Raw genomic sequence first — 15,496 nt, 5'->3', positions numbered from 1 at the left:
TTATCCTCAACCATCTTGATACGATTTCATGGATACGGCATCACCGAATCGCATACTCCGAGTTCTGGATTGAGTTTGGCGCATTGTTTCCTCTTTAAGTAATGAGCCTTCGATTTCTCTTCCTGCCGCCCGAGTAAGGCGGCTATCTCTATAGACTGAGCAAGACAGCAAGTGCAGCTTACTGAGGAAATAGAATGACTCTTGTGTTTTTCCCTTTCCCTTTTCTCCCCCTCATGTTTTCAAAAGATTGGTCTTTGCTTTCGAGGATGGTTTTCCTTTCCGTTTGGGCTCGCTACATTTCTTATCTCAGCCTGCAACTAGGCTTCTTATTCTCGTCCCAAGTTTGCTTTTTTCTCCTTTAGCATGTCCATATATACTTTTGTATTTTGAGCAACATGGTTCAGATCGGGTGTGATTTTTGACTAGGCGGGCCTGGAAACAGTTTTGGAGTGGGAGTTCGATCTGACGAAGACGCAGATAATGCAATGAATGAAAGACTTTTCAACCAGACTGTTCTAAGTGAGTCTCTTAACTTATGCAGCAAAAGCCGTCCTAAACCTATCTATAACGCCCCTCATACTCCTTTTGTTGGTGCTGGTATATGTACATGAAACTTCAATGCATGCGGAAATGGAAAACCCTTCTACAGCTCAACTTATTGCAGTCAGTTGTAGAAGTCGTGGGTTTAGAAGAATGGCTAAGATCCCTTGACCTAGTGCCGAAGGCGCCCCGAGGGCTCATACGGTGGTTTGGATGATGCCATTGACATAGTAGCCTATACAGCGCGCTAGCCTCTGTTGCCTAGGAAAGCCCAAGCTGGGCTAACCGCCAGGAGAACGGTGCTGCTTCCGAGCATCCATAACATCCCGCCCAATATGAGGCGTGAGGATAGCAGCGAAACATGATGGAGAACCTCAGGTACGTTCTTTCATCACATCCTTCGGAAAGTGTTACCAGAAGCGCTGCGGCGTTCCTTAGACTTGTAATCATTGCTGGCAGCCGTATGCGCAGGCGCCTTGTTTTGCTTTGACTTGCCCTGCGGGGTGAAGGTGAATTCTCTTTCTCCGACCACCCCGCCACGACGCGAGGGTTTGGTCTTCGTACGCATATTCTGGGCGCGTGAACCGAATGACCGATCGCGGGTGGAATGGCTCGTTGTTGAGGAGGAGACGCGCATCTGGGGCGGGGGACGGTTAGTGCGCTTGTACGAGGCTGTGGAGATCTTTCCGGTGCGCGGGGAACTGCTCCGGACGGGTCTTGCTGCTTCGCTTTCGGATGCGGAGTCGTCGTCGGAGCTGGAGCCGGGGACTTCGTCCACCTCTTCCTGTTCGACGGCCGTGAGGCCGCGTTCCTTGCGTTCGGCGGGCTCGGGCGCGGTGCTTGGGTTAATGAGCTGGAATTCCCGTGAAGTTTCGTCGACGGCGAATTCCTCATCCTCGAACATCTTCGAGAAACGGCTGTCGCCCAAAAGACCGCCTGCCGGCTTCTCGGCTGCAGGAGCTTCAACCAAGTCCTCGTCTCCGCCCTGCTGCAGGACGCGCTTCGCCTGGCGACGCTCGTTCTTCTCTTCGATAGCCATGAGTTTCTCTGCCAGCCTCTTGTTGACCTTGACGGCAGCCTTCTTCTTGCCTCTGATGCGAGACTCGCGTTCCTTATCAATCTTCTCCTTGACTCTTTTCGCGCGCTCTTCCTCCCAGATGTAGGGGTTTGTGATCAAACGAGCCTCCTCATACAAGCGTTGAGCAACGAAGTAACCATGCATATAAGGCCGAAGGAGGTTGGTCCGACCGATAAGATGATCCAGATTCAAAGTCTTGAGCTGAGGAACAGTCAAGAACTTGTAGTTGTCGTAAATAGCGCCTGCCTGGCCTGTACTGAAAGCATTTGGATCGTTGGGATCTTCCGCCATCTCCTCAACGAGGTTGTCCAGGAATGAGCACCACCTGGGAGCTGGGCCAAGTTGAGGAATGAAGAATGCATGCTGCTGTCGGCCTTCGTTGGCTGTCAGAAGCATTCCGCTGTCTTTGCACCAGGCGACTGAGTTGATATCGACGGCAGGCTCTACTGATGTCCAGGGCTTGCCATCACGGGGGTCCCAAATCTTGATAATCTTCTTGTCAGAAGACAGAATCTTGGGCTCCATGGTCTGTTCGCGTGTGAATGTTGAGGGTTGGAGGAACTTCAGCGTGTGGACGGGGAAGCCATATCCTTGATCCTTCTTGAGCAGGGGTACTGGGGACCGAAGATCGTACAAATGAATCAGACCATTCGACGAACCGGTTGCGAATGTCAATCCCGAGCGATGGAACTCCAGTGCCGTTATCTCAGATCGTGCGTCATCCGGACCGGTCTGATTAGGGGGTAATAGTACTCCTGCCCTGCCCTTGGCTCGTGGATCCCATAATTCTACCGTTCCCATCGAGGTACCGAAAGCGAGAAGGTTGTGGCTTTCCTCAGCGATAGCTCCCGTATTCACTGCTCCTGTGTTAATTCCTCCTTGTAACGTCCCACCTCCGGTCGATGTGAAATCGTCTCCACCAACATCTACCTCGAAACTCCGCATATACCGGCCCATCTCTAGATTGAGCCTGAAGACTTCCCCCATACCATCTTGATTAACACCAACAGCCGGCACCAGAACCTCGGTCGACTGCCTGTCGTAAACCAAATCGCGACCATATCTGGGAAGCCTTGTTCGATAATGGCAGCCAGAGGGTGTGTGAAACTCGAGAGAACGATCGGATTGCAGATGGATCGATTTCGAATAATCAGAGGACAGAAGAAGGAACGTTGTATTGAGTGCATCTGTGTGCCGCGCCCAAGATAGAGACAGTTGGGGAAGGTAGTGAGTATGAATTTGAGGCTTGTAGGTTCCTTTACAAAACCATAGTCAGTTGCGAGCCTCATCTAAGACAATATAAGTTCACCAAGAAAGCTGACCTGTGCTCATCACCCATTCGCCATCTTCGCTAACTCGAATACATTGACTAGCTTCTTCAAACTCGAAGTCCTGCAGCAGCTCTATGCGATTGGCATACTCCGGGTCATTTTTCAAACTGCGCTTTCGGCGTCTTGCAAGCCATTCGGGAAGTGGTCGAGCGGTGTTTGACCCCGAAATGGTATACACTGGAACCTCAGATTGATTTGAGAGCTTCATATTTGCTCAGTAACTGTTCCAGCGATCGAGAGGACACTGAGGTTGCTGCGACCACCACAGCGAAAATTGTTGATGCTCTCCGAATATATCGCTCACTTAACAGCGAGCACTGATAAAAGAAAAAAAGTTGGGTGGAGACAATCGATAGCTGGGCGCACGTGACGTTGCGGAAGCAGATCACACTTGATTGGTTGAGGCGGCCCGAGCCAAACTCCGTCGGGTCTCGATGGCATCGGACGGAGCTGTCTGGATAAATGGGCCCTGTCTCGTTTGTCGACATTACTACAGATGATGTATCATCATTAGTATTATTGATCACGAGATGATTTCGAACATCTTTGCTTGATAAGGGTATCTTCGCTTTTGATGCCATTAATAGAATTTGTTGCCGAACCCTTTCCGGTACACTTATGCCTTGTGAAGCAATGGCATCAGAAAGCTGGTCTGTTTGCTGATTCCTGTGATTAAGATCCATGTGCTATGGGTTGCTCATTCATACATGATTTTCTACCCTAATCTCTCTGGAAATGATTCCAAACCCAGCAACGGATGTTTCCTTGGCCACTTATAAGAGAAGCCATTACGACTAAATCATGGATTTTCCTGGAGGGTCCATCACAAACATTCGCGTCATTGTACGCACACCTTGCAGCTGACATATGGACAACTTGCTAATATAGCCTTGCAGGATGGGTTCTCCAACATATACTGGAGGATCTATACGGAAGAGCCCAACATCGCCACGTTATCGGGCGATTCGCCAACTAATGGCTTCACTATTCTTAAGCATCTTAGTCGCCTCAAGGACCTCGAACTTCGACTGAGGAACCTTGATTGCCTAGTATCAAGCTATCCTAGACGGCTTGGCCTATGGGTATTCTCTGCGACCCCCGATTTCGAGAGCCTAGGCCCTTTGTGCTCAAATGGGACGAGCGATGATCCAAGCAAGCTTTTCGTGGGTTCGGCTACCCTCAAAGGTTCGTTTCTTGGCCCATTACCTTCTCCTCGCCCCCCTTATAAGCTTCTATGCTGATCCCTTGCTAGTCTCGGCTTCCGGAAGTGTGACTTCAAAGGAGCTGGTGAAGAACCTCTCCGCGGAACCAGTCAACGCAGCCACGAATTCACAAGGAGTGCAAAGACGCCAGAATGGCCCCAACCCAGCAAGACGAATGGATGGCCATGGTAGCTCAGCTGCGATTTACGCATCTTTTATTTCCGCTGTCACTGGTGCACTAAGCCTACAGTTGATTCGATGCAACAATGCCATTCCCCTCGGATCACGGACCTTGTTCACTGTCGTTGCAGAAGATTACTATGACAATCCGAGAATTGATAATGATAACCCTGCTGCAGTCCCCTCCCTTACTACGTTACAAATTCAGCTTACATCGGTCGGAAAGTTGACTGTATCCTTGCAAACGATTTCCCAACCTGGCATTTTACGACTCTGTGGGCCTTATGATACCTCTGTAGGGATCCACAATGCCCACCCAGGATGGGATTTATGGCTATCCCCGAGCGGATCAATTGCAAGACTGGTCGCAACCCATTCAGATTTTCAGAATGCTTCTTCTGGACACACAATGGCCAATCCTCCAAGCACGTCAAACCTCGAGGAATKGAAAGCACTTGTGATAGAGTGGCTCGGAAATTATGGTTTGCCGCTGGTCTCCTCTGAAGAAGAACCCTGGGTTGAAGTTGAAGTCTGGGAACCCTTTTACTCAAGGTTAGCTGGAGAGACCTGGCGACAAAACGAAGAAGGCGCCTCTGTACTTCCTCTGAAGCGAATTCTATGGCCGGCCAGGTACTGCTTCACAAGAAAGAAACCAACATCTTTGGAACCATTTCTCGGAATCGATGCTACTTTTCCCGTCGTCGACGAACCATTGGGATTTGCAGAGAAATGGTTCAGGATGGGTCAACTGGAGCACGGGGAGACGGAGTCGAAGCCCGCGTCCCGTCCCGAACCAGAAACGAGAGACCAAGGAACTCCTCTATCCCGATCAGACCTTCCAGAAGGCATAGAGAGCCTTTCCCGAGCTGCAGAGTACCCTGACCTTCAGGCTTCAAGTCTGGTGTATCCGACCCCGCCAGACGGAGCTTTCCCTGTGGGACCGAATGCACCACCTGCCTCGGACGCCGCGGCCGAAGATCTAGATTCTAGACATCTCACGAATCGGACCTCGGCCAAAGTAAAAATTAAGGAAGGGGCATCCGCCAGAGAGCGCTCCGATCATGATGTGCTTATGAGTTTTGGTCCATCTCCTGGACTCATTGTTGGATCCGGACTATATGACACTAATGATGATGATGATCTTTTCGGGGAAATGAGCCACAGGGACTTTGGATCCAAAGGGATTACTGACGCCGATTTCAGCTTCTTTGATGACCCTGAATTCAACAATTTAAACGGAGATGTGAACGAAATGGATGCTGGTGCTCAAGAAACATCTGAAATTGCTATTGATGCCGAAGAGTCGAAACCACAACCTCTCCCTCTTGAACAAACTTTAGCTGATAATCTTCCCGGACAAAGAGACATGACAGAGCAGGTCGACACAATTCTCGCCCACCCGGAAGAGAAAATGTCAGATTCTCAGCCTGCAGATGTCCCTTTGTCCGCCAGCACTCATATGTCTTCGCCTATCAATGAAGATAACCAAACAATCAGCCCCCCGCTCAGTCCTATCGAGGTAAAGAAAACGCTTTTTGCAGGGCCAAGCGAAGACAATCAATTGTCTGTCAAAAAAGGGCACTTGCAGGGCCATTACAACCCTGTTGCTTTCAAGGAGAATATACTGAACTGGGACCAGAAGTATGGAGCAGAAGGCAAATTTAGGGTCACTGGCGCCGTGGTGAACAATCATACGGTCCCCAGCAGTACTACTGGTGATATCCCAACAATCGGCCTCCCCCGCCGCAATGCGCGAACAAAGAATCCTCACGGCCCTGCAAGGAGCATCGATAAACCCAGAAGTCCAGCAAGTGATTTGGATCAACCTATACCTTCAGACTCCGATTTCGACTCGACTAGCGACACGAGTGATGACACTGATGGGAACCTTTCTAACAGCGATGCGTCTGTTGCCACATTTATTACTCGCAAAAGAAAGCGTGCTCGGTCTTATTCGGGGAGTTCGGTGAACCTACCGCAGGAGAAGCCTTTGGCGAGATCTGAACAGTCGATCTCTACCTCCAGGACCGACGATCTAGTTTTTTTGGGCAATTTCCTTTCCACCTTTTCCGATTGGTCTATGACAGGTTATTTCTCCGCGACTCAAAAGCAGCTTTCCCCTGTGCTCGTTCGCAAGGATGTTCAAATTCAGGTTGCCCAGCTCTTGGTCGATCAAGTCACGCAGTCCTGCCTTGACCACAAGGTCGATGGCATCTTGGGCGTCTCAGAATTTGAGAGTAAAGCATACTCTCTGCGAACATTTCTCGAGGATACAGCCTTCATGGGTGAGATTGAGAGACTTGACTTGAATGGCTTCGTGTCTCTGCAGGAGAACAGTGTCCTTTCTCCTCCGTCAACAGCTGCCATGTCTCGTCAGTCCTCCCAGCGCAAGGAAAATGGAAAAAGTTCGATGTCGAAGCTCTCCCCGCCGCATTTGCGTGTTCGTCGCGGTAAAGATTATCTGGAAGTTCTGCCACCCGCAATTTCATTTTGGGAGACTTTCGGCTTGGAACCTGCCTACGGGTCAAAAGACATCTCCGCTTATTGTATCCACCCTCAGATCGCAGCTGAAGCGGCCAGTGATTTTCTTGAGCGGCTAGGCCTGTTGTATTCGAGCTGCAACCTTGGTCAACATACGCGAGCCAGCAGGTCGACTGGCTTCGACCGTGGGATGTGTTCTTGGAACATCGGCGCGCCTGGCGAATTTAACTACCACTATATAATGCAATCACTGAAGTCGATATGCGACAAGCTAGGTATGTGAAGAGCTAAGCTGAAAATGATTCACAGTCTAATCCCCCTTTAGTGACGGCTCTTCTTAAAAGCCCGCCTACGAAGGATACTGTTGTCGTCTACATAATCAATCCATTCAGCCACGCTGCAGCCCTAGCGGACATTTGCTCTGCTTTCTGGGGTTTGTTTCAGAAATATGTTGATGAAGTTGAAAAGCAGCAAGCTGGCCAAGCAAATGAGCTCGTCTTGCAGATTGTCCCATTCCGTTTCATCATGTCGACTGAATCTCTAGTCGTGCCACCGCAAGCTCAATATTTAAGCTTGGCCCTAGAGGTCTATAGTCGATGTCCACCGAAAAGTCTGCAGCCCTATCTGCTTAACTGTGCTCCGCCAATGTTGATTGCAGAGCCGGTCCCGAAGACCATTAATTTCAAGCTTGCGCCGGACAGATCATCACCTCTTCAGGAAGCGAAAAGTCTTCACATCGCGTACTCAAGAAGTTATGACCAACGTTGGGTATCCGTATCATGGACCGATAACACAGGTACTTTACAGCGAACCATGTCTTACTGCTTGCGCTTCCAGAACTCAAACGCCGCCAGAAATATTCTGGAAGTACGAAACGAGATCTGGGCAGCAACTAAAATCATCATGGAGAAGACTCAGGCGCGATGGAAAATCATCATCGTCAACACTGAGCCCGTGGACCAAGATGAAGTCGATAGTGAGTTTCTGACCGTTTTCATAGCGCCGACGCGGGCGTCGCTAACTTTCTTCAGCGTGGACGAGCCTGGTTGAGCAATATAATATGACGAAGCCGTTCCTTTCAGACTTGACCATCCTCTATGCGAATACCACACCTGATCTCTACCTTGAACCTCCACCTCAGCCATTACCCATGAGTGTCTTCAACCCCCAGATCTCATCTACGCCTGTAGCGACACCTAATCCTAGTGGGAATGCTTTTTCTCCTGAACAATCTGGTACCGCACCGACTCCCCCAAGCGGTGGAAATGCCCCTACACCTACGGATATTCCGCCTGACGCCGAGTCTGAGTGTCTGCTTACAGACACCTGCGACGAATCATGGGGCGTCATACTTTCACATTGTCTGAACAGTTCGCCACATCTAACGGATTATCGACCTGCGTTAGCAAGCGGGTATCTTCTCCGCCGCAAGGGTCCGACTGACGCCGACGGCGCATTTGCAATGAACGTGAACCTAATCTATTCGCAAAAACCTGCTTCTTCATATGAAAATCTTCTCAGAGATATCATCGCTAGGTATCGCGACCTCGCCACTCTCGCACGGGCCAGGGGTACGCGAACTGTGCAGCAAAATACCTTTCCATGGCATATTGCGACAGCGGTTAGGGCGCAGGAACTATTGAGCTACATTCTGTGAGACTACTGGTCGAATATTTAGCGGCGCATTAGGGTATATAAACGGCGTTCAGGGCTTGTGTTTTGGCTGGCCTTTTCTCTGTACATAACTGATTCTCATGATGGCTCAGACAAGGCGGGATATACCACTGTGCGAGAATGATTTCCTTCTTTACTTGAATGACTCTCCTTCTTCCTTAATCTCTGTTTCTAGCACTTGAACACTTCGCTGTAAATACGTTGGATTCCCTTGTCCTTGTTCTCTTACCCGCTGAAAGAGGACTTCGAATTTCATTCTACCTTTATCCTCTTTGTCTCATGTTCGAGCCTACTGAGCATCTCCTCAGCTGTCTATTAATGGCTCTGGCCATGTACACCAATGAGCTCTCCAGTGACTCATCATCTATAAAGATGAGCATAAAATAGCTGGTTGATATGCGCGGCAAGACGCCGTATCACGAAGATGTATATCGTCTGGGTCTCATCGAAGGAATTTCCCACTCTCGAAGATACAGATTTGATCGCCATTTCAGACGAATCTAAATACCTTTGACCTACTTGCAGGGAACAAATAAAATTCAGTGAAAACCCTGCTCCTTTTTTTGGCTCATCTGAGTGTCTGACTTCTGAGTCGATGCAAGATATGGATGCAGAGAGCCGATAAGATCACCTGATTCTTATCATCTCGGACTATTTCGAAAATTTTGAGAGTTTCAAGCTCCATGCCAATACAATCGATTCGTGTGATTTGATCATTCTCAGCCAGAAAAAAGCCGCAATATCACTGGCTAGTGTCGCTCTTTTTGATTAAATCGAATCACGCAAAGAAATATCCAAATTCCCTCTCGAATCGCTTCCCCAGACTACAAACACGATCAGTTTCCCCCCCGCACGAAATCCCACCATCAACAATCGAGAACTCAGTTCCCACAAACAAGGAACCATTACAAGCGCAGCCGCAACGTCGATTCGCCCGCATTACAACCCACAATGGCCCAACCAGCGTCCTCGTCGAACCTGAGCCAAGCAGAGCAGCCCACCACCGCCGCCGCCTACCTCGATCTGGGCATCACCCTCACAATCAACAACTGGCCAGCGCTGACCATGGCCGTACAATCGAACTGGGGCGGCCCAACATCATCCGACAAGCGCGACTGGCTCTGTGGCGCCATATCGGACATGATCAATGAGCGGCCCGAGACAGACGCCCTGGACCTTGAAGACGTTCTGATCCAGGTGATGAACGATGAATTTGATGTTGTGGTAGATGATGAAAGTGCGGCACCTGTTGCGGCGCAAATCATGGCGATCCGGGAGCAGACGGCGAGGGGGGAGTTTGGCTTTGTGCAGGAGCTGTGGGAGACGTGGCAGAAGAAAGCTCAGCAGAAGGGGAATAATGTGGCGGCGGCTTTCAAGCGGGTCGAGGCTGAGGATGATGAGGACACCGATGACGAGGAGGATGAGGATGAGGACGACGAGGATGTCGATATGGGTGAGGCTCCTGCTTTGGTACGAGCGCCTAGGGAGCGGGTTGAGCCTGAAGTCGACGAGGACGGTTTTACTAAGGTCGTTGGGAAGAAGAGGAGGTGATCAAATTACGTTGTTGATACGCTTGGTCTTTTGTAGTTTGGCAGTATAATGTCCTAGGATAGACATCGGGCATGAGTTGACATTACGACTTACGACACCTACCCAGCAGATGAGAAATAGCTGGAGATAATATAAGATTCCAATCACTTTTATCATCTCCAATGGTCTCAGAGAGCAATAAGTTCTATACGAAAATGACAAGAAGAAAGATTCATCATCATCAACCGAGGTAGGGCACCATAGGGATATCAACAGCAAGCCTCCGCCCCCTATCTCTTGGTTCTCGAGCCAAGAAAGGTCGTGCACTACCCTACACTCGAAGAAATCTGGCTTGGGAAAAGTCGGGGTATTCGAGATTTGTGCACTTAGTTGTCTTCGTTAAGGATGAGTTTGGTAATCATACCAATGGCAATGGTTTGTCCCTAGCGTAAATGTTAGTGATGTGGGCCAAGGATAAAAGGTGGAAAACATCGCTTACCTGGTCTCTTAGAGTGAAACGTCCCATTTGACTGTAATCCTCGAAACGTTCAACACAAACGGCACCTGCGCTGCTGATGACCTCAAGACGAGCGATAATGGTCTGACCCTTGCTAGCGAATGGTGGTGGGCGCTTGCTCTTGCGTCCTGTGCCGGGCTCGCACTTATGCAGGAGTGCTGCGAAAGTGACTTCTTCAACGGCCGAGTGGACGTGCATGACACAGTTGTACCCAGCGGTAAGGATGTTCTTGAGCTCAAGGATACGGATCTTAGCCTCAAAAGCGGAAACGCAGTGCACTAGTCGCTTGGGAGAGCAAAGCACAAATCCAGGGAGGAGGTCTTCTTCTTCCACGCCTCTGAGACGCATACGGACTTGATCACCACAGGTTCCAGTGGGAATTTCGTCCTCAGTCTCACCATAGAGAGCAGCAATTTCGACCTTAGTGCGATTAGGCATCATGATGCAGGTGGCGTTCTTCTTGATAACACCAGCTTCGATACGACCCTCAACCATCGTTCCCATATCACGGTACTTCGTGCTCACGGGCATCATGAAGGGGGCGTTAATGTTGCGTTCGGGAGTCTTCATTTCAGCAAGATACTCCAGGAGAGATGGTCCATCGTACCATGGTGCAAGTTCCTTGGGAACACGATCCTTAATACCCGTAGTCTGCTGGGCGGAAATGGGCATGAAGGTAAGATCGTCCTTCTTGTAACCGAGAGCCTCCAAGAATTTGGAGACCTTAACTGTACACTCATCGAAACGAGCCTTGCTCCATTCGACCGTCGGGTCATCCATCTTGTTGACGGCAACAATCAGCTTCTTGACACCAGTGTTTCGGGCCAGCAGAGCGTGCTCGCGAGTCTGACCACCCTTCTCGAAACCAGTCTCGTATTCACCCTTACGAGCAGAGATGACAAGCACACCGACATCGGCTTGAGAGGCACCACCAATCATGTGGTGGACATAGGATTTGTGACCAGGAGCATCGAGGATGGAGAAGTGTCTCTCCACCGGACCGTCGGGAGACTGCACGGTAAGCTTGAAGTGGGCACGGCCGACCTCGACAGTTTTTCCCTTAGCTCGTTCTTCGTTGGTCAAATCAAGAGCCCATGAAAGATACCAGGTCTCTCGACCAGCCTCCTTTGCATCCCTCTTGTACTTCTCCAGTGTCCGCTCATCGACGTTGCCAGTAACGTACAGAATGGATCCGCCGAGGGTAGACTTTCCAGCATCGACGTGTCCGATGAAAACAATGTTAACGTGCTCCTTCTTCTCACCATAAATCTCCTTCAAGGTATCTTCGTCCACATCTGCCTGCTGCTCCAAGGCAACAGCATTGGCATCCCGACCAGTCTTGCCGCCTTCACCCCGAGATGGGCTGGATCTGCCGGGGCTCGACCGTCCGGAAGCAGAAGGGGCAGGCGACGATTTGCCACTGGCAGCTGCCTTCTGATCTGCCTTCTTTTCTGTCTTCTCAATAGCCTTAGTAGCCGTCACCTTGGCGGCCGCGTCGGCGGCGGCAGATCCAATAGTATCTCCTGGAGTCGTTGTGCCCGATGGGGTGTTCGACGCGGGAGAGGGAGTTCCAATAGAAAGAACCTTGGTTTTGGGGGCAGCAGAAGAGCTGCTAGCACCACCAATAGACAGAACTGGAGCGGCGGATGCGGTCGAGGCGGTCGAGGCGGGCTTGGGAGCGGTTTGGGCAGGCTGAGGAGGAGCTGTAGGTGCTTGAGTAGCTACCGGTGCCGCTTGACGAGGCTGCTGAGTGTATTGCTGCTGCTGCTGCTGCTGGTTGTAGCCACCATACTGGTTGTTGTAGATCTGGTTATAGCCACCAGGTTGCTGGGCGTAGGCCCCATATTGTCCATAGCCTTGCTGCTGCTGGTCGTAAGCGGGGTAACCACCGTACTGACCATACTGTGGGTATCCGCCGCCGTACTGCTGGTATGTTTGGCCGGGGACAAACGAGGCCGCACCAGGCTGGAAAGAGGCAGCCCCAGGCTGGAATGAGGGCGCTTGTGCCTGAGGGCGATATTGTGCGTGGGCATTCAGGTTTACGCCCTCGGTCTGCTTCGAGAGCTCATCTTCCCAGGAATCGGGGGTCTGATTGGCCATCTTGGGATCTCGTGAGAAGGACAACCACAAGGAAGCTGAGGAGAGCGAGGGATAGGTGAGGTTACAAGGACGACGCCGTCAAAGTGAGGGGCGCTTTTTGGGAGTATTGATTTTGCACCCGATGACTCAGCATTGTTTCCCCACCTTGGCGCCTGTCGCGTCTACTGCGTCTATGAGTTTGCACTGTTTGTTTGGGTCTTCTCCCCGCCAACATGGTGGGGTGTTCTCTTTCATAACAATCTGCTGAGGGAAAAAGAGTCCTAGGCGAAATAACTTTTGCTGGAGACTAGAAATTGACAGAAATATCTGACTTTCATGAGTCATTCATGCGGTGGAGCCACGCTGGGTGGCTTGTTATCGATAAGCCTTTGCCTTCAGGGGCCACACATCCCAGCTGACATCTAGATTGGCTTTCTTTTAGTTGTGCTTCATAGCGAATAAGAAGTTGAGAGTGGCCAACTCCACCACGAGTACAGCTGCCGCTTTGGCTGTCAAGCAAGATGGACGTCTTTCTGACCAGGGTATGCCAGACTTGTCTTTTGCGTGACAGAGTTCGATGTTGACACCTTGGTAGCTCACCCAGCAGGCAATGAACTATGCCATTCGGTATGGACTGATCGTTCCTGAAGCGGACTGACAGAGCATGTCCTGACTGTAGATTCTTTAGCTCAGGGATAGCCATAACTGCCAACTATGCGCTACGACAATCGTCTCGTCTGCTCAAGGTGAGCAGTAGCACGCCTGACGGCAGTCAATAGTATGATCAAAACTCACGTACTTCTCGTTCAGAATGTCGAGAACACTGAAGAAAGAGAAGAGCTCCTCGCTCTGCAGCAGAGGTTGCAAAGCAAAATCCAAGTCCGTCCTCTAATTCATGTGTTGGGTTCTTTGTACCTCATACTTACGTGGTGACCAGGTTATCTCGCCGGCCATTGATATGATTGAGTTGATGTATGCCAGTTAGATGAATTGTGAATGTAGATCAGCTAACCGCGGTGTCATTTTTAGCGCTGCTAGAGGCAACACGTCTTTAGAGTCTGCGGTTTCGCTCACGAAAACACTTCGATTGGATATGCAAGCCCTCGGGCAGCGATTAGCAAACGCAGCTGCCTCCGAGGAGTTGCTACGAAAAGGCGCAAAGTCTCCCAGAGACCGCTCACGTAATGATGCAGAGATCAAGCTCATCGTCAGAGACATCAAGAGGCTTCTGACACGAATTGAGGATGCAGTTCCGCTGATGAACTTGGCCATTACCACATCGGGGGCCAGACTATCAACCAATCTTCCAGCGACGGTGTCGCCATCCAGGTTGCTGCAAGCCAGTACTTTCCTTACTGCCGGTGACACTCAGTATTGGATGTCTCCCGCGCAAGCTATCCAAATTGGCCCTACCTTTACCTTATCGATATACATGCTCTTCGCGGGTCACGTTCGGCCCCAGGACGAAGAGGGCATTCGAGAAGCCACGTGGAAGGAGGTTATCCACAAGGCACGCGTGAAACTTCGGCGTGTGCCAATGGATCTTACGTCCAATACATCAGCTCCGACTTGGCGAGCTAAACTTCCGGCTGAGGCACGAATAGATGAATACCACTACCAAATGTTGATCATTGAAGATTTGGACGACGGAAGAGTGCATTCGTATGATGAAGATGAGCCACAGCCGGAGCCCTACGAAGGAATCCGCCTAGCTGGGATGCGGGAAATACTCCCGATCCACCAGATATCGAAGATCTTCTACGCGGATACGAGCAAAGTCTTAAATATCAATACAGAAGGCGAAGTCAACAACCCGGTGCTGCTATTGAAAAGAGATATAAATGCTATCCCTCCGCGGCGTATGCTCGAGCGCGACGAAACAGATTCAATTTATGCTCAAGAAGAACAGGATGAGGAGGAAACTGACGAAATCCAGGCGCAGCTGGATGCTCAGTTGAATGGGTCGAATGCTAGAGATCCATTGAATCAGAGTTACAACGAGAACTCTATCCCAGAACACTGGCGCTTGCCGAAAGATCTGGATCCTGAATGGATAGCATTCGAAGTCTATAACGAAGATGAGTCTTCGGACACTGAATCCGAAGCGGGGGCGCCAGATAGGGTGGACTCCATAGATCCACAGATGATGGCAAAGCTATCTCTTGATGCGAAGGACGACAGGTCCCGGCAAGGAACCCCAACCTCTTCACAACCCCCCGCCACAACGACCGTCTCGAACCCCCTCTTCAACAACATCCGAACCTCCCTCTCCCTTCTCGAGACACTTCTCCGCTTGATGTCATTACAACAGTTCCAGCAACAGTCCCACCTCTCTATTAGCGACGAACTTCTCAACTTTTTCCTAGAGGAATCATCCACTACTGGCGCCGGTGGTGACGAGCAACATCGCCAACGTCTCCGCGCCGACGCGAGACGCAGGGTTGGCTGGGATCCTTACGACGAAAGTCCTGTCAAGCGAAGAGGCGAAGATTATCAGTATGGCTGGGCTTCTGATGGGCCTCCAGTCGGTTATTCTCGCGAGGGAAGCGAGTATCCCTACACGCCGACTGACCGGTATCCGGGATACCATTTGCGCTCCCGCGAAAATACGCCAGAAACGCCGCTGCAATCCCGGCGCGCAGGTTCAACTAAGCCTGACACAAGGCGACAAAGTGCGATGCGGGGCTCCTCGGTTCTCGCCGATGAAGCGTCAAGTAGAGGTTCTCCTCTTTCCAGACGATCGACTCCAGTAGAAGATACTGGGCGCGGGGCTTGAGAAACATCATGATTAATATACGATTATGAGGATGTCATGCAAATGTAGCGAATAGAGAATGTTAAAACATGCGCTCGTAAGGGCAGCGAATAAATTGGTAGATATATT

At 50.6% G+C, this 15,496-nt stretch overlaps 5 protein-coding genes across 5 annotated transcripts; 3 read left to right on the top strand and 2 right to left on the bottom strand.

The window, feature by feature from the left end:
* Nucleotides 1–931: 931 nt before the first annotated feature.
* Asppvi_001172 (WD repeat NOL10/ENP2 family protein) lies at nt 932–3,157 on the bottom strand (the record flags this gene model as incomplete). Its single annotated transcript, XM_043297475.1, has 2 exons — nt 932–2,874; nt 2,941–3,157. The coding sequence occupies 2 exons, from the start codon at nt 3,155–3,157 to the stop codon at nt 932–934; spliced, it is 2,160 nt and encodes a 719-aa protein (XP_043153410.1).
* A 593-nt stretch (nt 3,158–3,750) lies between these two features.
* Nucleotides 3,751–8,469, top strand: Asppvi_001171 (uncharacterized protein; the record flags this gene model as incomplete). Its single annotated transcript, XM_043297474.1, has 5 exons — nt 3,751–3,792; nt 3,846–4,134; nt 4,202–7,087; nt 7,138–7,788; nt 7,844–8,469. 5 exons carry the CDS (start codon nt 3,751–3,753, stop codon nt 8,467–8,469), a joined length of 4,494 nt encoding a protein of 1,497 aa, XP_043153409.1.
* A 968-nt stretch (nt 8,470–9,437) lies between these two features.
* On the top strand, nt 9,438–10,037 carry Asppvi_001170 (pre-rRNA-processing TSR2 family protein; the record flags this gene model as incomplete). Its single annotated transcript, XM_043297473.1, has 1 exon — nt 9,438–10,037. The coding sequence occupies one exon, from the start codon at nt 9,438–9,440 to the stop codon at nt 10,035–10,037; it is 600 nt and encodes a 199-aa protein (XP_043153408.1).
* Nucleotides 10,038–10,402: 365 nt separating this feature from the next.
* Nucleotides 10,403–12,633, bottom strand: Asppvi_001169 (translation termination factor GTPase eRF3; the record flags this gene model as incomplete). Its single annotated transcript, XM_043297472.1, has 2 exons — nt 10,403–10,459; nt 10,516–12,633. The coding sequence occupies 2 exons, from the start codon at nt 12,631–12,633 to the stop codon at nt 10,403–10,405; spliced, it is 2,175 nt and encodes a 724-aa protein (XP_043153407.1).
* A 500-nt stretch (nt 12,634–13,133) lies between these two features.
* Nucleotides 13,134–15,388, top strand: Asppvi_001168 (RanGTP-binding protein; the record flags this gene model as incomplete). Its single annotated transcript, XM_043297471.1, has 6 exons — nt 13,134–13,154; nt 13,208–13,239; nt 13,301–13,358; nt 13,423–13,491; nt 13,550–13,584; nt 13,642–15,388. 6 exons carry the CDS (start codon nt 13,134–13,136, stop codon nt 15,386–15,388), a joined length of 1,962 nt encoding a protein of 653 aa, XP_043153406.1.
* Between the last annotated feature and the right edge of the window lie 108 nt (nt 15,389–15,496).

This window comes from Aspergillus pseudoviridinutans, assembly GCF_018340605.1.
Source record: "Aspergillus pseudoviridinutans IFM 55266 DNA, scaffold_1, whole genome shotgun sequence".
Lineage (NCBI taxonomy): Eukaryota > Fungi > Ascomycota > Eurotiomycetes > Eurotiales > Aspergillaceae > Aspergillus > Aspergillus pseudoviridinutans.
The sequence above is the reverse complement of the archived record's forward strand: the minus strand, read 5'-3'. Positions and strand labels throughout refer to the sequence as shown.